Raw genomic sequence first — 20,423 nt, forward strand, 5'->3', positions numbered from 1 at the left:
TGTGGGCCTTTTTCCTGTCTGTCCTCTGGTTATTACAGAGCTTATTGTTCACATCTGTGCTCAAATGGCACCTCGAGAGGGGCCTTCCCTGATCTCGCCATCTGAGCAGCTCCTCCCTCCATCACATCACCTTGTTCTCTTGCTTGCCACTCTGAAGTCATTTATTTACAAGATTGTGTCTGCTCCAGGTGGGGTGAGGGCCTTGTTCTTTCCCTTCACTGCCGGGAACAGTGCTTGGCACTCAGGAGGGCTCGCTGCTTCGTCACGGAAGGGGTGTGTGGCGAGCCCTGTGCCAGGCATCCCACACTCGAGGTCTTACTCAGTCCCCACAACAGCGCAGCCTCACTTCAGGGTCTCAGGTTCAGGGGGCATCCCAGGGCCACGCAGCTGGGGTGTCCTGGGATGCCCAGGCTTTGAGCCCTCTCCCAGTAGCCAAGGGGCAGCTCCCTTCCTGCCAGATGAAAGCCTCTCGGAGCTGGTCCCAGAGCAGTGTTTGGAGCACGGGTGCTAAAGGCAGGTAGACCCGGCCCACCGCGACCAGCACCGCATCCTGGCAGTCGTCATGGCACCCCCTAGAGCCTGTTCTGCTCCGTGAACCAGACAGTGTGCCTGTCTCGCAACAGGGCCACATGCCCGAGACTACTTTAGCACACAGTAAGCACTGAGGAAGTAGGAGCTGTCGTTTGCCATGAAGGCCCCTTGAGGCCTCGGAAGTCACCATGTACCCAATAAGCCAGAGGTATGTGCTTTGCACACGCCCAGAGTGGGGGAACTCATACAGCTCAGAGGTTCCTAATGCCAAACAACCGAATAGCTTTGGGGTAAGCACCTACTGTGTGCCAGGGGCCAAACCACTTCAGTCCTCGGGGGAGTCAATTCAGGTGAGTCCAAATGTCAGTCTCAGAGAAGTCTGGAGGTTTAAAGCTGATGTTAGTTCCCTAGCGCCGGGCGGATGGGGGTCATGTCAGGGGTGGAGAGCCCACTTTGAGGTCAGCCTGAGCAGAGCCTGTCCCACCAGTGGCAGCGCCCAGCCCCTGCCCTTCCTAAGAACCTGCAGCACCTCCTCACTGCACCAGGGTCAGCTCGGCCTGGTGCACCAAGTACTGCCCACCACACCCTGCCACGTGGCCTTCCCCTGCCCATGGGTTTTGATGCACAAGCCCCTTAGTCTTCAGTCATTTCACAAATATCTTCTAAGTATTTGCTGATTGCTGGGGCTTCTCAGTGATCCAGACAGCTGCATCCCCGCCCTCCTGGAGCTGAACAACATAGCAGCAGCTGAGGCCTTGCTGGTGCCAGCCCTGTGTTGACAGCGTGACACACATTTCCACTGACTCAACAACACCCAGCCCCAGGAGGCAGGTCTTTCCTTTCCGTAAATGAGGGCACTGAGGCTTCTGTGGGGAGAGGCGATTTGCCCAATACCTCACAGGCGGGGCTGGCAGTGTGGCCCAGATGTGTCTGACTACAGGCAAAGTAGACGTCACAACAATGGTAGGTATGAACAGACGTGCAGTGAGTACTTGGTGAGGGCCAGCCCAGCGATCTAATCTCCAGCAGCCCTCTCTGTGTGGCCAAGTAACCTGTAAGCAACTTAAAGGCACACTGCCTTGTTTCCTCCGGGTCCCCTCGCCCCTACCCCTCAGGCCTGGCCCAGCGTCTGTTGGGTTTATTGCTCTGGCTTTGCCACCGTGACTGACCTGAGTGAGGGAGAACGGGCAGGTGGGGAGGCGGCTGGTCACCAACCGACCTTCACATTCTCATTTGCCTTCTCTGTATTTGGCCTCAGCGGTTGATGCAGAAATAGTCATATTTATACTCCTGGATCCTGGTGTGGATAAGGTCAGTGCTTCCGATCCACTCTTATTCATTCGACAAATATTTGTCAGGTTTCTATTATTTGCCGAGCCCTACAGATCAGACGCAGTCTTCACATCCAGATTTTGTAGGTGGTTTGTGACCAATGAGCCTGTAAGCTACAATAACAAATGATGTCAGGTGCTAATCCAGGTGCTCCCCATGGCACTCCACAAGCCCTGTGAGGCTGTCACTGTTAGGGTGTCTTCATTGTTACATAAAAGAAGAAAAGGGGACTTTGAATTGTCAACTGAGAAGTTGACTCAAGTCTTTTGGACACCACACCCATAACCCCCCGTGCAGCACCGCTGCCTCTTGGTTGTAACACCCACACCCTGCGAAGGTGGTGCTTTCATTTACCTAGGTCCCCCAAAAGGGTGCACCGTACATACACGCTGGAAGAAACAGACCCAAATACTAATACTTACCAGACCAAATTTTAATCTTTAATCTCCATGAATTAAAGACACCTTTGAAAGACTTCTCCTGGACTAAGGGACTAGGGATCTGTTGAAAGACCAAGGACAGCCGTGGGTGCCCACCTCCTTTGCATCATGAAGGCGCCAAGTCTCCAGAGGCCCAGAGACGCACGGGGCTGGGAAGCTGGCCAATGGCCCAGATCTCAGCAAGTGGTATGACAAATACGGTTACTGATTTGGAGGTTGGCCATAGGGAGGCCAAAGTTACAGTAGTTACAGGTCTCCAGACCTGTGCCCTTTGTACCACTAGGTGTGCCTGGTTGCTTACGAGATGCCCTGGATAGGAAGTATTCCTACCCATTCATCCAGACACCAGGTTCATTGTTGCCCCTGAAGCAGAGGTGAGAGGCACTCGGCTGCAGTTCTGAATCTTCTACAGGTACTGTGGTCACGAAACGCCTGAATGGAATTAAGGGAGGAGCTGCACTCCGGGGGGACTTGCACTCACAACCTTTAAATGACCATTCCAAATTCCAGTAGAGGTCCAGTGCACTAGCCATTGTGCAACAGAGCCTGTGACTGGAGTTAATCCTTCTAAGCTTTCAGTCCGAAACCACCCTTTTAGCTCTCTTGTAGGTGTCGCGTTGGGCCTTTGCAGAACCCTACTCGGGTCTGCACGCGGACTCTGCCAACGTAGAGGGGAGGGGTGCTCTTCCCCGCGTCCAGCTGCCCAGGTTTGGGGAGTTCAGGACCTAGGCAGAGTCCTCCTGTCTCTTACTGATCCTGGGGAAGAAGAGGGGGATGGAGTTGGGGGGGGGGTGGTCTTTGCGGCAAGGACTACAACTCCCAGGGTGCCACGTAGAGCGTCGCGGGCACGCAGGGTGGACTGGGCCAGCGACGTCTGGCGCGCCAGGGCTGCGCTGCGCTGCGCCGCCCCGCCGGCTCTGCGGCTCCCCTGCTCTGGGGAAGGCGCGGAAGGTGGTGTTGCCGGCCGGCGCAGCCGGTTTGGGCTGCTGGAGGCGGACGGGGGAGGAGCGCCACGGGCGGGCGGTGCCGGCGGGATCATGCAGGGCGCGGAGCTGGCAAAGGGCTGCTGAGACCCGACTCTACGTGCCCAGGGGCGGCTGATGCCCCCCGCACTCCCCACTCCGCTGCCGGGCCGCATCTGGACGGGGCCGCCGCACGGCGGGGCCGACGCCGGGTGAGCATAAGCCAGGAAAGTGGGTCCCGGAGCGGGAGAATGTGCCCGGCCCCATCGCGGAGAGGTGACGGTGCCGGCCAGGAGTGAGAGGCGCACCCTACTCCTCTGTCTCCTTACTAGGTGCTTTGCTACCTTGGCTCCTTAGGGGCCAGGGCTCTCCGCAGTGACCTGGGACAGGGGCCCGCAGGAACCAGGCATTCCCTCCTCTCCACACCCCATCCCTGGTGGGCTCAGGGAGGCCTGCAGTCTGAGAACCTGGGAGATCGTGGCCTTGGAATTGGGGTTGCTGGTTCATTCTCCTCCCGGCTTTTCCTTTTCTCCTGAAGGAAGGGGAGATGATCTGTAAGGGCTCCCTGTGGTTCAGGCCATGTCCTCATTCTGGCTTGAAGGCATTCTAGCTTGAAGGCTCTTAGGCTACATTACAGCCTTGACCTTCACCCCCTCTCCAGGTATAGGAGGACCCGAAGAAAAACTCAGTCCCATCTGCCGCCCCCTTGAGCAGATCCTTAAAGCGCCAGGAACAGAACCCAAGTGTCCCAATCTCAGCCCAGCCAGGTTCTCTCCTCCCCCGAGCCCAATCCCCAAATATTCATCTGAGTGGCTTGCTGAGGGTGTTTGCGGGAGGGGGTGCCTTCAAGGCCCTTTCCCTCTCAATCTCCTTTCCTCTTTGGGCGGTCACCTCTCAGGTACCTCCGGCCTCTACCTCCTTTGCTCTGTCGCCCTCTATGGGCCAGCAGAGGCATGGCGCAGCCCGAGCCTCTGGGCAGGGGCTGAGCAGGGCCCCTTCCTGAGCAGGGAGCTGTCTCTCTCAGTATTGGGGCTTGGCCTGGTAGTCCATAGAACCTCCCTAGGTCTTTGGGTACCGAGTTGAGCCAGAGGCACTTGAGTTAGTACCTCTTTTCAAGCCATTTTGCTAAGAGACCCTGGATGTCAGAATAGGCTGTCCTATTTTGGCTGGAGGGTTTATGAGAGCAAATCTCACTACGCCCATTGCATAGAGGGGGAGACTAAGTCCTGAAATGGGAAAGGGACTTGCCCAAGGTCACCTGGGGAGTTGTGGGCAGAGATGGCACAAGCGGACTAGAACCCAGCCTCCTGCCTGTGTCATCGCTGAAACTCCTGATCTCGAGTCCCATGCCGCTAGCCTGCCCCTTCCAGACGGCCCTGGAAAGGGGCCCTGTTTCCAGCCACAGCACTCAGTGTCTCTGAGTCTCACTTCACATGGACCCCTTGGGATCAGTCGCCTGGCTGACTGGGCCAGGGCGTGGGAAGTCTAGACATTTCCCTTGGGTCCACTGACTGCCCTGTGCCCACAGGTCACGATGCTGCTCGGGGCGTCTCTCGTTGGAGTGTTGCTGTTCTCCAAGCTGGTGCTGAAACTGCCGTGGACCCAAGTGGGCTTCTCCCTGCTGCTTCTCTACCTGGGGTCTGGGGGCTGGCGCTTTGTCCGGATCTTCATCAAGACCATCAGGCGCGATGTCTTGTGAGTACCTGGTGTAGCCCTTCCTGGAGCCTCCCACACCTCTCTGGGGTCCTAGTCCCCCAAATTTCCCCAGACCAGACCCATGGCCTCTACCAGCCCAGGGTACCTGGGCCCCAGAGGAGCAGCCTGTGCTCCACACCCTTCCCCTGGCACAGCACCTGGACCTCCGTCTCCAAGGTCACAGTCCCCTCCTGGGGACTGTCCCTAACCTGCCTGGTGCTCCGTAGCCTGGGGCAGACTTGGGGGCCTGGGACAGGACACAGAACACCAGCTGTGTTGTGGAGACATCTGAAAGGGTCCCGAGGACATGCCGTAGCTTGTGAGAGCGTGACAAGAACCCTGCGGGAGAGGTCCTGTCCTTGGGTTGGCCTGGGTTCAAGAGCAGGGCCCCGAATCAGATGCCTGGGAGAATCTTTTCCCCAGAGAATGTCAGATGTGCTCTGCAGGTGTTTCTGGTCCATTTCCTGTACCAGGAACACTTGCGGCCACCCTCTCTGAGCCGGGTGCCGGGCTCCGGGCCCAGAGAGGAGCAAGGCAGACCCAGGCCCAGGACAAGCTTAGACTGGTCAGGGAGATAATTAGGGGACACAGTAAATCCCTAAACTAGCGGTACAGTGTGGGTAGAGACCCTGGCAGTCTTGCTCACAGGAGTTTTCCAGCGCCCGAAACAGTAACCTACACTGGGAACAGGAAACTCAGCATTTGTTAGTCTGATTCAATTGCAGGAGAAAGTGTCCCGTGGCCACTACAAGATGGGCGGTAGCAGCCGAGAGCTGTGGGAGCGTGGACAGGGAGGAATGGCAATGGGTCAGGGCCTCAGGGGACCAGAGGAGGCCTCCTGGAGGCGTAGTTGTTCTTGAGAGACACCGTAAGGCGGTAAGAACAAGGGATTCCAGCCAGAGGGTGTAGCACTAGCAAAGGCCTGGGGTCCGGGAAGCTGAGGGAGTTCAGGGGTCAGAGGTGGCAGGGGCACAGCAGGAAAAGGGGCTGAGGCCAGAGACCCCACCAACACGCTGCCTGGTGCCGAGCAGGGCGGAGGAGAAGGCACATGAGACGGAGCCCTCCCTCTGCTGGGCTCACAGAGATAGAGGCTGGACAGATGACAAACTTACCCTTTATTTACCACGAAGAAGCGGCAGGGAGCTAGGATGTGGCGCTGTGGGAAGCCCTGGAAGAGGAGTTTGGACCTCAACTTGGGTCCTGGCGTCCCAGAAGGCTCTGACGGAGCAGATGCGGACAGTAGTAGGAACTGAACTGTGGAGCCAGAGAGGTCTGGGCTTCAGATCTTAGTTTGACCACATCCCCACTCCCCAGGGCAAGCCATCTGCTGGCAGAGCCTCAGTTTCCCCTCTGTACAGGGGAGGGCGTAATCGCCCGGCCCCTGTGCGACATCAGTGAGCAGGTGATGGACAGGGAGAATGTTACAGGTGACTGGGCCCAGGAGCGTCAGGCCCGTGGGGCAGCGCCCGGGGCTAGGACAGTGGGACCCATTCCCAACCCCAACGGTCACAACTCCCTTGCTGGCTCCCGCACAGCGGCGGCCTGGTGCTCCTGACGGTGAAGGCGAAGGTCTGGCGGTACCTGCGGCAGCGGCGGACAGTGCCCATTTTGTTTGCCTCCACGGTGCAGCGCCACCCCAACAAGACAGCCCTGATCTTTGAGGGCACAGACACCCACTGGACCTTCCGCCAGCTGGATGACTACTCGAACAGCGTGGCCAACTTCCTGCAGGCCCGGGGCCTGGCCTCCGGCGATGTGGCTGCCCTCTTCATGGAGAACCGCAACGAGTTCGTGGGCCTGTGGCTGGGCATGGCCAAGGTCGGTGTGGAGGCGGCACTGATCAATACCAATCTCCGGCGGGACGCCCTGCGCCACTGCCTGACCACCTCCCGGGCCCGGGCCCTCATCTTTGGCAGTGAGATGGCACCAGGTAAGCCCCCAAGGGGCAGGGGACAGGCAGGGAGTCCCATGGGACTTTGCACAGACCACACTCTGCTGTTGAGCCCTGGGGGAGGCTGCATAGCTCAGGGGTTAAGGGAAGGAGCCCTAGAGCCACACGGCCCGGGCTCTGCCACCCTGGTGAGCTGGTGACCCGAGGTAAGGGGATGGAGTTCTCTGTGCCCCGGTTTCCTCACTGCGCTGCCTCCCGCGTGCCATCGTCAAGGTGATCTTTCGCCTGAGGCACTGACACAGCGGCTGGTGCTAGGGGAGCCCCGGATTTAGTGGTAACCATCCTCGTGGCTAATCGGGCCTCATTTCCTCATCTGCAAATTGGGAACAGGAAGCCCTCTCTGCTGTCCCGCAGAGCTCGTTCCGCGTGCTGCCACACTGGGCGCTGACCGAGTGCCGAGCACAGTGCTCCACAAGAGCAGCTCTCGCCTTCACAGAGCCTGGTGGGGAAGGGACTGTTGCCGGCTTTCAGATGAGGAAACTGAGGTTCTTAGGGAGGTGAGCAGCTCACCCACTGTCGTGCGTGTGTAAGTGGTGGAACCCAGAGTTGCCCTGGGCTTGGCTGCAGTGTCCCTGTCCTTCCCTCCCCCACTGCTGCGGGGCGTGGGGTAATGGACGGGGAAGGCTGTTAAGGTGCTGAAAGGGGAGGAGGAGGATTCAGCCGGGACAGGGGAGGTGTTTGGGCAGATCAAAAGGAAGCCCGAGGAAAAGCCAGGTGGGCCAGGAGCAGCCCGTGCCCAGGGTGGGGGACCACCAGGTTGTCTGTAGTGCATGTGGGAGCCTGAGAAGGTTCCCACTGTCGGAAGAGGCTGGGGGGCGACTAGTCTCTGAGCCCCACACCGCCCGCCAGCCAGACTTCTGCAGACGAGGCCAGTACGGTGGGTGAGAGTGCAGATCTTGCTGTGAGGTAGAGCTGGCTTCAGGTCCCAGCTCAGCATAGCCTGGCTGTGAACAAGTCCCTCATTCTCAGAGCCTCAATTTCCTTATCTGTAAAATGGGCGGATGTTGGTGCCTATGTCCTAGGTGGTGTGGGCAGCAGGATGCACGTCAAGAGTCGGCCAGTGGCTAGTGGGAGCTGTTGCTCCTTATAACATAGAGGCCTCCCCATCTAACCAGCCTCCCCCGAGAGCGCGGCCAGCCCTGATGTGAGCAGCACTCCTGGGAACACTCAGTCTCCTCACCTGCCTGCTGATCCGCCCTGTCTCCCCCACAGCTGTCTGTGAGATCCACGCCAGCCTGGACCCTGCGCTCAGCCTCTTCTGCTCTGGACCGTGGGAGCCCGGCTCGGCGCCTGCCAACACAGAGCACCTAGACCCCTTGCTGGAGGAAGCCCCCAAGAACCTGCCCAGTCGCCCTGACAAGGGCTTCACAGGTGAGTCCCCCACCCCCACAGAGGGGATCTGAGATGGTCAAGGAGGGATCACTGTCCCTGGGGGCCAGACACCTGGGTTCCTCTGCATACTTGCCAAGTGACCTGGAGTGAGTCATGTCACCTTCCTTTTTCATCTGGGAAATTGGGGACAATAGCCCTGGGGCTACCGTGCAGGTTAAATGAGCTGATGTGTGTCAACGAGCCAGGCACAGTGCCGGGCGCACCGGACCTCACAAAATCCGATTGTGACTCGTTGAACAAGCCTTTGAGGAGGCCCAAGGTGTGCGGGGCCGTGTGCAGCCCAAGTACCTGCTGGTTCCAAAGTTGGGGCGGGGTTGGGCCAAGGGCAGGACCCTTCCATATTCACCCAGTCCCTGTTCACTGCAGGCCCCTGTTGGGCTGTGGCCTCTCTCTGNCCGTGCAGGTTAAATGAGCTGATGTGTGTCAACGAGCCAGGCACAGTGCCGGGTGCACCGGACCTCACAAAATCCGATTGTGACTCGTTGAACAAGCCTTTGAGGAGGCCCAAGGTGTGCAGGGCTGTGTGCAGCCCAAGTACCTGCTGGTTCCAAAGTTGGGGCGGGGTTGGGCCAAGGGCAGGACCCTTCCATATTCACCCAGTCCCTGTTCACTGCAGGCCCCTGTTGGGCTGTGGCCTCTCTCTGCACTGGCTGCCTGCTGTCCCCTCCCCTCCTCCAGGCAGCCCCTCGGGCTCTCCCGCCTGTACACTGCCTTGTGGGGCCCAGAGCCTGGACTGAGTTCATACCCTGTTTCTGCTGCTTCCCTTGTCTGACCCCAGACACCTGTGCCACCCTCTGAGCCCTGGCTCCTACAGCCATAAACTTGGGGACGGTGACAGAAAGTGATTTTTGACGATTGCAAAAGATGTGTGGGAACTAGGGGGTGACAGGAAGGGTCAGTAACTGGTCACCAACACCTCCTGGGATCGGCACAGAGGGGTGCCCAGAATATGCTTGTTGATGGAATGGGAGGCGGGGTGGCCGAGGGCGCTGAGTGACGCCCACACCAGCGCCCGTCCCACCCCGCGCTCAGCCCTGTGCTGCCCCCTCTCACAGCCGCCCGTGGGTCTCTTTTTCAGATAAGCTGTTCTACATCTACACGTCGGGTACCACGGGGCTGCCCAAAGCCGCCATCGTGGTGCACAGCAGGTATGGGCCGGAGTCTGGGGGAGAGTGGCGGGGCTGCGGCAGAGCCCAGGAGCCTCCCCTTCTGCCCCCCAGGGGCCCACTGAGCCCTCTGCCCTCCCAGGTATTACCGCATGGCTGCCCTGGTGTACTACGGATTTCGCATGCGGCCCGACGACATTGTTTACGACTGCCTCCCACTCTACCACTCTGCAGGTACCTTGGGCCGCCCTCCGTCTCCAGAGCCCCTGGGGCCTCGGGAACCCCACCGCTCTTGGCAGGCAGCGTGTTGCTCTAGAAACACATGAGCTTTGGACTAAAATTGGGGTTCAGACCCAGCCGTGGCCATTGACGGGAACTCCAGTCTGGTGGCACGCGTGGCCGTGTCCCACAGGGCACCTCGGCTGGTCTGGGTGTTCCATTTCCGCAAATGTGCACGGTCTCACTGCTTGGTCTTAGGGCCTTAAAGGAAGGGAGAAATGAATTAATATAGTCCTAGCTTTCAAGGTGCTGAGAGTTGGGTGTGTGTTTGGGGCAGGGCGAGTGACGGGAACCCACCTCTCGTGGTGCGAGAAGGAGCGTGGTGAGTGTGGGAGGGCTGAGGAATAGGGGCTCATCTTGAGGGAGCAGCCTCATGACAGCTGGGAAGGCTTCCTGGAAGAGGTGCCCTCAAGGCAGGCCCTGTGAGGTGCAGACACCGTGCAGACTAGCTTGGCCCCCTCAGTTGAATAACAGCATTATGGGTGTATTATGGGTATCGGAGCAGGCACCTGGGGCCAGCACTGCAGGCTCTGGGAGCATGTGTACTTCATTCCGTGGGCACTGGGGGGCTGTGGACGATGTCTCACCAGGGGAGAGGCTAGGTCATAGGTGTTGGAGGGTGAAGACAGGGAAGAGGGGGACTGGCGGGGAGGGTGTCCCAGGTCCCTGACCTCCAGGGCCCACTCTGCCTTCAGGAAACATTGTGGGAATTGGGCAGTGCCTGCTCCATGGCCTGACGGTGGTCATCCGGAGGAAGTTCTCAGCCTCCCGCTTCTGGGACGACTGTGTCAAGTACAACTGCACGGTGAGTGAGCGGCCCTCCACCGCTGCCACTCCGCTGCTGCCACGGTGGGTGCGTCTGTCCTGCTGCCTAGGCAGCCAGTTGTTCATTGTTCAGCAGGGGAGGTGGGGGCCCTGTGAGGGAAAGGATCGCCGCGTGGGGAGGCGGGCAGTGAGAGCCTCCTCGGGGGCTGCACTCACACCTGATCCCCTCTAGATCGTGCAGTACATCGGCGAGCTGTGCCGCTACCTCCTGAACCAGCCGCCCCGGGAGGCGGAACGCCGGCACCGGGTGCGCATGGCACTGGGCAACGGCCTCCGGCAGTCCATCTGGACCGAGTTTTCTGGTCGCTTCAACATCTCCCAGGTGGCTGAGTTCTATGGAGCCACTGAGTGCAACTGCAGCCTGGGTAACTTCGACAGCCAGGTGCGACCCAGGCGGGGAAAGCGTGGGCAGGGCTCGGGAGGCACTGGCAGCAGGGGCTGTGGGCGCTGCGTGCCTCGGCACACATGCCGTCCAGTTCTGGACCCAAGGTGGAGAGCCCAGGCCCAAGTCTTGGCCTTTGCAGGTAGGAGCCTGTGGCTTCAATAGCCGTATCCTGTCCTTCGTGTACCCGATCCGGCTAGTACGTGTCAACGAGGACACCATGGAGCTCATCCGGGGGCCCGACGGCGTCTGCCTTCCCTGTCAGCCAGGTCGGCCCTGGGGTGGGAATTGGGGGTGGCGGGTGGGCAGGTTGGTCCGGGAGGGAGACAGGACCGGCTGGGTGTGTGGTAACCCTGTGCTGACCAGTGGCCATAACCCAGTTCTCTTAGGGCTACAGGTCATTTGTTCCTGAAGCTATCCGGTCATCCACCCATTCTCTCACTGTCCCAGCCGACCAGCCTTCAGTCTGTTCATTTACTTCCGTGCCAGAGGCCCTGGGTCCAGGCCTCCTGGGGTGACCCTGCCTCAGCCCTTTAGCCCTGTGCCTGAGTCCCCACCTGTGTAGCGGGGCTGACGGCAGCGCTTGGCACTGCCTCCTGGGGCCCTGAGGGTTGAGTGGTGAGGAACGGAAGCTCTCGGAGCTGAGCCAGGAGCCTGAGGAGGCTGGCTTTGGCCAGACTGGCCCTTTAGGGCCGGGCCCCCCTTCCATCTGCTCGTTCCTCTTTCTGCTCGGCTGACCGGGTGTCACCGAGTGCCTTCCCGTGTCAAACCTGCCACGAGGAGTTGCCTGTCCTGGGGGGCTCAGGGCCAGAGGGAGAAATGGGCATTTCTGTAAGAAACAGTGTGACCAGAAGTCAGACCGGTCACACTGCAGGGTACATTTGAGGATGGGGGGACCAGTGGGAGAGACCACCCAGGGCAAATATGGCCCCGCCTTCCCTGCCCCCAGGGGAGCCCGGCCAGCTGGTGGGCCGCATCATTCAGCAGGACCCCCTGCGGCGCTTCGATGGCTACCTCAACCAGGGTGCCAACAATAAGAAGATTGCCCAGGATGTGTTCAGCAAGGGGGACCAGGCCTACCTCACCGGTGAGTGGGCACCTCTCCCCAGCCCTTCGCAGCCCTGCTGGAGAGGGGGTGGTGGAAAGGTATGCGGGACCTTCCCCCCGCTTCAGAGGACACCTCCCCAGGACTCCCCCAGTCCCCTCCCCTAGAGTTGGGCAGATCCTAGGGGTCTGGTGAGGACTGCTAGGCCCGAGCCCCTGGGCCCTGAGCTAGGCTGGCTCAAGACCGCCTGCACCTAACACCTCCCTAGGTGACGTGCTGGTGATGGACGAGCTGGGCTACCTGTACTTCCGAGACCGCACGGGGGACACGTTCCGCTGGAAAGGCGAGAATGTGTCCACCACGGAGGTGGAGGGCACACTTAGCCGCCTGCTGGACATGGCTGACGTGGCGGTGTTTGGTGTGGAGGTGCCAGGTACCTTTGGGGGGGGGGTACTACCAGGGGCCACCGCAGCGGGGGGAGGTGCCACCAGGCGCCACAGGCCGCTCACTGTCCACTCCTCTGCCCTCAGGAACTGAGGGCCGAGCCGGGATGGCTGCTGTGGCCAACCCTTCTGGCAACTGTGACCTGGAGCGCTTTGCCCAGCTCCTGGAGAAGGAGCTGCCCCTGTACGCCCGCCCCATCTTCCTGCGCTTCCTGCCCGAGCTTCACAAAACAGGTCCGTCCCCTCCCCGGCCTCAGCTTTCGGGTCCCAGGCCTCGGCCTGGGTGTCTCTGGGTATCTTCTGTAGAGACCTGGGTGGCTGTTGCTTGACCTTCCCCCATAGCCTCGCCAGGTAGTGGGCAAACTGACCTCCCTGTGTACAAGTGAGCAGGTCGAGCCTTCAGGGACAGAAGGTTCATTGGTTCCCTGACGGAACAAACACTGAGGACCTGTTACGCGTGCCAGGCTCTGTGCTAGGCCTGGGGATGTAGGTACTGAGTTCTGAGTTGTGCTTCTAGAGGTCCTGGTCCTCTTCCAGGGACACCTGATGGTGGGTTCGTCCTCACATGGCAGGGCGGTGCCCTCTCCTGGTCTCCCTGGCCCTCCTCTGTCCATCTTCAGCTCCCTCTGGGTGGGGTCCGGGGCTCAGCCCCGCCCTGCACCCTCTAACTCTCATTCCCCGTCTTCTGCTCCCTCAGGGACATTCAAGTTACAGAAGACAGAGCTGCGGAAGGAGGGCTTTGACCCTGCGGTTGTGAAAGACCCGCTGTTCTACATGGACGCCCGGAAGGGCCGCTACGTCCCACTGGACCAAGGGGCCTACACCCGCATCCAGGCTGGCGAGGAGAAGCTGTGATTCACCCAGATCCCTCTCAGGGCCAGCGGATGCTGGATCCAGAGCCCCAGCTCCCGCCCCGGAAGGGTCCTGGGTGATGCCAGACCAAAGCAAGCAGGGCCCAGCGCCTCAACTGTGAGGCACTGACCCCCCTTCCTCTTCAAACTGCCAAGTGACTCACTGCCGCCGCCCCCCTCCCCCAGTGGCTTTCTGTGAAAGCCCCGTGTCCACGTTTGTCTTCGAGGCCAGGCAGGTCCCCCGGCTGAGACTGACTGGGCCCCTCAGGATGATGTCTTGGGTTAGGTCGGGGGGCGGTGGAGGATCCAGGCACTCCCCAGAGCAGGGGGTTTGTAGATGGGGCTGGGGCAGACGCCGCCCCGGACTCGGGGAGCCAGCACAGTGGGCAGGGGCAGAGGTGACCGCCCGTCAGCTGGTCAAAGAGGCTCCTGGCGCCAAAGCTGCTGTAATGTGATGCGGCCCTGCCCGCCTCCGGGAGGGTCCCTCAGGCAGGGCCTTTCTGTCTTTGTGGGTCTGTCACCTTCTCCATCTCAGTCCTGACCTGGCTTTGAGGGGAGGACAGGTGGGGGGGCACTCAGGGGCCAATAAACTGCCTTGACCCCCCCCAGCCTGTGTGCCTGCCACCTGAGCTCACCTGACCTCAGGCCCCACCCCCCTCCTGCCCCTCTGGTCCCTTCATCTCCCATCTATTCACACGTGTGGACTTAGGGTGGTAAGATGCCACACCCCACACTTCAGTTCCCACCTGTCTTGCAAGGTGTCTAGCTTGAAAGTCCAAAGTAGGCGTGCCGCTGGAGAGCTTGGGGCTTTAGGTAAGTGACTCAGTCTTCTCAGTGAAATGGAAAGAATCCGGGATTCAGAGAGCCAAAGGGAGCCATCGGGAGGAAAGGGCTGCTCAGAGCCTTAGGGAGAGAACCCTGACCCCAGGGCAGGGTCCCCCTTCCACACGCTGGCTCTTCTCGTTGCCTGGGGCGTCAGGCTCTGAGGAAGCAGAGCAGGGCTGCCCCACCAGCCCTGGCAGGGCTCAGGAAAGCCTGGAGCAGTCTGACCAGGGCTGTGGAGTCAGCAGTGCCCTTGGCCCCACGCTGGGGTCACACCCGGGCTGGAGCTGCTGGCCTGATGGGAAAGGGGGTCCACCTCAGCTGAGGGCGTTAGGCGCTGTGGCCTTGGTTTTTGTCTTCACTAACCCTCACCATGGTCTGTGTCACTTGGCTGAGATCACACAGCAGTAGTGGGAGCTGGAATGCAAACCCCAGCCCGCAGCCTTCCCTGTCGTCCCACCCACCTTCTGGGGCAGAGGACTGCAGGGAAAGCCGGAAGACCTTTCATTCCACACATGCCTGTGGGCACACCCTAGGCCAGCAGCTGGCAGTTCAGGTGGAGGGTGGCCAGGATAAGAAACCTGGGTTGCCTCCTGGGGAAATAACCTTTGGGAGAGGAGTGTAGGGTTTCTCTTGGGGACAAATGTGGGAGGGGTGGTAATCGGCCCCTCCGCGAAGATGGTAAGTGGGGTTGGGGGAGGGGTGGTAGGCATGGCTGCAGTGTCCCAATGTGGCCAGCAGAGGGCGCGCAGAGCTTGCACAATCTCACTGGCTCTCAGTGCTCAGCCTTGGCAGGCCCGCAGAGATACAGCCCGGGGGACCCTGCCTTTGGCTTTTGAGGGCTTCCAATGGGGCTGGGTTTGGCCGACAGCACGGTCTAGTACCTTTAACCCTCAGCAGTACGTGCTCTCCAAGCCTTCCTCCAGGTTAAACACAGGCACCGAAAGCAGTGTGGAGTGGTGGGAGCCCCGGCTCAGGAATCTGAGGTGTGTGCATCCAAGCCCATTAGGCTCAGCCTCAGTTTCCTGTCCTGCAGAACTCTACGTTGCAGTCTTGTGGGTGTGCAATAAGACCATGCGTGGAAATCTCTTCGCGTAGGGTCTGGTGTTGATATCCACTCGATATATGCTAGTTTAAAAGGGAGGCCCTGAACTAGGCCTAAATTCCCCACTGCCCCATCAGCCCCTCCGTGTAGGGGTAGGACTAGTGGGCCTCTGGACCTTGCAGCCTCATCCAAGCCTTGGCTGTGTGAGTTGTCTCCATGCACACAGTAGGGGCTCAAAACGTGCTCGTGATGTTAATTAGTGATGGGTACTGTTCATTGGGCACTTCCTGACATTGGTGCTTCACTATTTACAGAGCACTGAGTAATTTCATCTGTGGAGTGGATTCTAAAGGTGTCTGTGCAGGGGGTGGGGGGTGGGAGGTGAGGGGTCCCTGGGGAGCAAGCTAGAGACCCAGGCCCCAGATCTATGGCCTGGGGGCTGGGCTGAGGGGCCTAGCAGTGAAGAAGCAAAGGTGGCGCCCCGCTCCACTCCTGGTGTCCTGGCCGGTGCCCGGGTTGGGGTTGAAGGGGTCGTGTTTCCTGATCGGAGAGACTTTCGAAGAAGAGCTCGGACAGTCGGAGGGGAATGTTTCCCAGCCCGAAGGAGCAGCAAAGTGTAAAGGACTGGAGGTGAACGGCCCGCTGGGCAGGTTTAAGTGCAGTGAGGCTGGCGGCGGCGCGGCGGGTGGTGTAGAGTTGAAGCTGGATGTGAAAAGGGAGAGCCGCGCGGCACTGACTTCCAGAGACTTGGGAGCCCCGCTAGGAGATCCTTGAGGGAAGCCAAACCACTTCCTGAGACTTGTCATGGCCACCATGCGGGGGCACTTCCTGCGTGCCGATCGCTGTGCGGGGCGTTTTATGTGCATTGTTTCATTAAACTCATAACACAAGACAGCTGCTATTTTGACCTCCATTCCACAGATGAGGAAGCTAAGGCTCAGAGGCGCAAAGTCTCTCCAGGAACCTCAGTGTTCCCATCCGCCACCTGCACCCGAGAGGCTGCAAGGGGCCTGCCTGGAGCGTCCCGGGAGGTCCTACCGCCCTCGGGACAGGCAAGTGGCCGCCCAGGCTAGTGTTTGGCGTATCGCTTTCAATTCCTGGGAAGAAGGTTAAATACCTCCGAGGGCCCCATTGAAGCGATGGCGGCAAGGGAGGGGGCGACCGAGTGACTTTCAAAGGGGCCTGAATGAGCGGCTGGCCCCTCCCCCACGAGGAGGGGGCCCTGTTTCCTCCCGTTCTAATGATATTCTGGGCTCAGCCCTGGTCTTTGGCGGCAGTTTAACCCGAGCCGGGGAGGATTTCTTTCTCACTGATCTCAGCTTGACACCCAATTAGCACAAGAAAGGGAGGAGGAAGCCTGCGAGAGGCGCCTCCCAGCCTCCCGGGGCGCACGAGGGGAGCAGGCGGGAAGACAAAGGGCAGCGGGCAGGGGGCACCCGCGCCCTCGCCTCCCCCGGCCGACCCCACAATTGTCTCCCTAGCAGCTTCTGAGGGGATGGTGGCCGACGCCCAGGCTGGCCAGCCTGCTGGAAAAGACAGGGAAATGGGGCCCAAGCCCCTCTTCTGCGTGGCTCCCAGCGGAAGGCACTAGGGTGAGCCGGGCCCAACCGGAGGCGGGGATCCCGAAGACAATGCAGCCCGGGGTTGGGCCTGATATTAAGGGGTCCCACCAGCGAGCTACTGGTTCTGAGCCTCAGCTTTCTCATTTGAAAAATGGGGATAATGACCCCTGTGAGGAGTCAATCAGGTAATGCATGTAAAGCACCTGACGGGTGCAAAGTGGTTATTCAATATGTACTCCTCGAAGAAATAGAATGATGCACTTATTGTTACTAATTAAAAGGTTGAGCAGGGTAGGCTTGGGAGCAGATGAGACCCAGGCACTCCCAGGGTGGTCTGGTTTACCCAGAAGGCAGTTCAGTCTCCAGGGCTGTGCAGGGAGAACCTGGAGGACCCCTTCCCACTCCTCCGCCAGGGAGGGAATGCCTCCGGCCTTCGCCTGTGCCCTCTTTCTCCCCACCTCCACCTCCCACAGTTCCTTTGGGTTTGGGTTTAGAGGCGACTTCCGGGGTTGGCTTAGGGGCCACCTCCAGCTCCCACAGGCTACCCCTGGGCTGCCCACCGCCCCCCGCGCCATGTTCCCCCTTCATAACACTGATTACACCGTATGGTCCGTTCTTTTTTTACATTTTTCCATCTGTGTCTCCTAGAACAGTGGTCTCCAAACTTTTTGGCACCAGGGACAGGTTTTGTGGAAGACAATTTTTCCAAGAAGGGGATGGGGGGATGGGGGACAGGAGGTGGAGCTTGGGCGGTAACCTGAGAGCAAAGCTTTGCCAGCGGCTGCTCGACTCCTGCTGTGCAGCCGGGTTCCTTACAGGCCCAGGGTTGGGGCCCCTGCCCTAGAACATCAGCCCCTGGAGCCCAGGGACCCCATTGGTTTTGTTCACCATTGTGTTCCCAGCACCAGCGCTGGGTCTGGCACTGAATAGGTGCTCAATGAATGTTTGCCAAAGGGATGAAGCTCTGCAAATGCTCCCCAGCTCCCCGGTTCCAGCGCTGGGAGGTGGCAGTTCCCAGGGCCCAAGGACACTCAACATGAAAAGTGGGGCTGGGAACCGAGGCTCTAAGGACTCTGAATGCCTTCTAGGAAGGCCCTTGTCTTGTTAACAAAAAGAAATCATTAAATGATTTTGAGCAGTGGAGTGATATGTGTTCATTCATTCCTTCATTCATTAGCAAGCAAGCACTTACCAACCCCCTACAATGTACAGTACGAGCTAGGGAATCACGGACTCAGGCAAGGCTTCTGCTGTCGGGGAGCTGGTCCAGTGGCAGAACCGTAGACTATTTTTGCGGAACGGACTTTAAGAGATTGTTTGGTCCCAAACGTTCTTGGGGACGTGACCTACCCAGCATGGCGAATGTGGGGCCTGTGGGGCACAGGACTCCTTTGCACTGTTTGAGGACCGGGGCTGTGTCTGTCTCATTTATCCTCACTTTGCCAGCGAGCTGGAACAGTGCCTGGTGCGTAGAGTGCTCAGGACTGTCCGTGCAGTTGAACTGTCTAATGACGCCCAGGCCACAGAGAGGGAGTTGGAGACAGGCCTTCAGGCAAGAAGCAGGTGCAGGTGAGGGGTGCTGGGTGGCAGTGGAAGAAAGCGGGGTGGCAACATCAGCTTAGAAGGGAGACAATCCAACCTCAGGGACTGGATGTAGGGAAAGATTAAGAGCCACGTCCAAGGCTTGTTGCTCGGGTGTTTCCGTGGGTGGCAGTGGTACACGTGCGATCCTTTGTAGGGAGAGAGGCACTGTGCCACAAGCTCATTTAGACCTCACAACAGTCCTCTGAAGTAGGAGCTGTTTACAGATAAAGAAACTGAGGCACAAAGATATTCAGGGACTTGCCCAAAGACACAGCTAGGAGGTGGTGGGGACTGATTATGGAGCTGGCCGCTGAACTCCAACCTTTTAACCATTATGTCATTCTGCCCCTAACCACCGGGTACACCACCACACTATACCAACACAGAGTTCAGTTTTATAAGTGTTGGGCCCTGGCTGGTATAGCTCAGTGGATCGAGCGTGGGCCTTCGAACTAAGGGATCATGGTTCGATTCCTCATCCAAGGCTTGGATGAGGCTGCAAGGTCCAGAGGCCCACTAGTCCTACCCCTACACGGAGGGGCTGATGGGGCAGTGGGGAATTTAGGCCTAGTTCAGGGCCTCCCTTTTAAACTAGCATATATCGAGTGGATATCAACACCAGACCCTAGGGCACATGCCTGGGTTGCGGGCCAGTTCCCAGCAGGGGGACACATGAGAGGCAACCACACATTGATATTTCTCTCCCTGTCCCCTTCCCCTCTAAAGATAAATGAATAAAAAATAAAAAAGGTGTTGGGGTTTAGATACCCTGGGTCATCTACTCCACTCCTTTTGTGCTCTGGGCTTTTGCAACAGGCTCCTGGGGTCTCCCTACCTTCTCCCTTGTTTTGCTCCAAACCATTCCCCACACGGTGGCCAGAAAGGATGTTTTATTTTTTATTATTGACTTCAGAGAGAGACATCAATGTGTTGTTCCACTTATTTATACTTTCATTGGTTGATTCTTGTATGTACCCTGACCGCGGAATCGAACCCTCAAATATGCCCGTGGCATATTGGTAGGGTCCTCTAACCAGCTGATCCAGTCAGGGCCAAGACTGAAATTCTTTCTTTAAAAAACATTAACATTTTTTAATGATTTATTTATTTATTTTTAGAGAGAGGGGACAGGAGAAAGAGTGGAAGAGAAACATCCATGTGTGGTTGCCTCTCCCATGACCCCCACTGGGGACCCATCCTGCAACCCAGGTATGTGCCCTGACTGGGAATTGAACTGGACACCCTTCCGTTCACAAGCCGGTACTCAATCCAGAGTCACATCAACCAACCAGGGCCAAGACGGAAATTCTTACCTGGCTCACAAGGCATGATTTGGTCCCTGCCCTCTTTTCCAGCCTCATCCCTTCCCAGGTCCTGTGTTCCCCAGTCTGCACCTTCCTATCTTAGTGGTCCAGCATATTTCCCCACCCACAGCCTTTGTACCTTCTGTTCTCCACACTGGAATTCTCCCAGAAGCTTCTATTCCTTGACATCGACCTAGTTAATTCTACTCAGGCTTCAGAGCCCAAGTCCAGTCCAGTCTGTTTTCTTTTTGAATCCCAATTACTCTGGGTCACTTCTTTCCGTTTGAGATTTTACATGTAATAGTAAGGCTGGTATGTTTATTCGATCAGAGTAATCGAATTGTTTCCCCCACTAGACTGTGAGTGCATCACGGCAGGAACCTTGTCCACCCCGATCACCACTGCACCCACGGCACCCACCAAGATGCCTGGCCTACGGAGGACGTGCAATAAATATCTGTAGAATGAGTTAAGTCGAAGTCGACGGCGAAGGGAGTGGCTGGATAGCGAGTCATAGCTCAGGAGAGAGATTTCTGAGTTCGAAATAAAGATTTGGGGGTCATTTATTCAGAGGGGTGGACGGGCTCGCCCAAGCAGTGTGCCGACTGAAAACAGTTTGTAATTACTCCAGGATAATCAGCCAAATGGCTCGCACTCATTGCTCAAACATGCCACGGGCTCTCCTCCACCTAGCTGAGGCTGGAACAGGCGACTGCCCGTTCTCGTGGTCTGAGCCCGGACTCTAAAAGACAAGAGTAGGGGAACCAAGTCCAAGTGCCCCCACAAAGCACGTCCCGCACAGACCCCGGGAAGCTCCCTTCTCCGACTACAGGCCTGTCTGGAATAGCTGAGGACGGCCCCGCCTCTTCCGC

At 58.7% G+C, this 20,423-nt stretch overlaps 1 protein-coding gene across 3 annotated transcripts; it reads left to right on the plus strand.

Annotated features, from left to right (window-relative positions):
• Positions 1–2,575: 2,575 nt before the first annotated feature.
• SLC27A4 (solute carrier family 27 member 4) lies at positions 2,576–15,986 on the plus strand. 3 transcript variants are annotated; one of them, XM_037036716.1, is made up of 13 exons: positions 2,576–2,677; positions 4,794–4,960; positions 6,496–6,890; positions 8,124–8,282; positions 9,382–9,451; positions 9,552–9,643; positions 10,384–10,493; positions 10,686–10,895; positions 11,038–11,164; positions 11,845–11,982; positions 12,209–12,373; positions 12,471–12,617; positions 13,081–15,986. In XM_037036716.1, the coding sequence occupies exons 2-13, from the start codon at positions 4,800–4,802 to the stop codon at positions 13,236–13,238; spliced, it is 1,932 nt and encodes a 643-aa protein (XP_036892611.1). In that variant the 5' UTR covers positions 2,576–2,677; positions 4,794–4,799; the 3' UTR covers positions 13,239–15,986. The 3 variants fall into 3 exon arrangements, with proteins under 3 accessions (XP_036892611.1, XP_036892609.1, XP_036892610.1); XM_037036714.1 differs by lacking the exon at positions 2,576–2,677 and adding an exon at positions 3,211–3,496; XM_037036715.1 differs by lacking the exon at positions 2,576–2,677 and adding an exon at positions 3,211–3,477.
• The last annotated feature ends 4,437 nt before the right edge of the window (positions 15,987–20,423 follow it).

Source organism: Sturnira hondurensis, unplaced genomic scaffold (genome assembly GCF_014824575.4).
Source record: "Sturnira hondurensis isolate 20B ecotype Veracruz unplaced genomic scaffold, ASM1482457v3 Scaffold0022908, whole genome shotgun sequence".
Lineage (NCBI taxonomy): Eukaryota > Metazoa > Chordata > Mammalia > Chiroptera > Phyllostomidae > Sturnira > Sturnira hondurensis.

What these genes read in the sequence shown, in the direction of transcription:
- SLC27A4 (XM_037036716.1), top strand. Translation starts at nt 4,800, where the DNA reads ATGCTGCTCGGGGCGTCTCTCGTTGGAGTGTTGCTGTTCTCCAAGCTG. An exon ending in GGACCAGGCCTACCTCACCG is followed by an intron (nt 11,983 to 12,208) that starts GTGAGTGGGCAC and finishes ACACCTCCCTAG; the next exon opens with GTGACGTGCTGGTGATGGAC. An exon ending in GCCCGAGCTTCACAAAACAG is followed by an intron (nt 12,618 to 13,080) that starts GTCCGTCCCCTC and finishes CTGCTCCCTCAG; the next exon opens with GGACATTCAAGTTACAGAAG.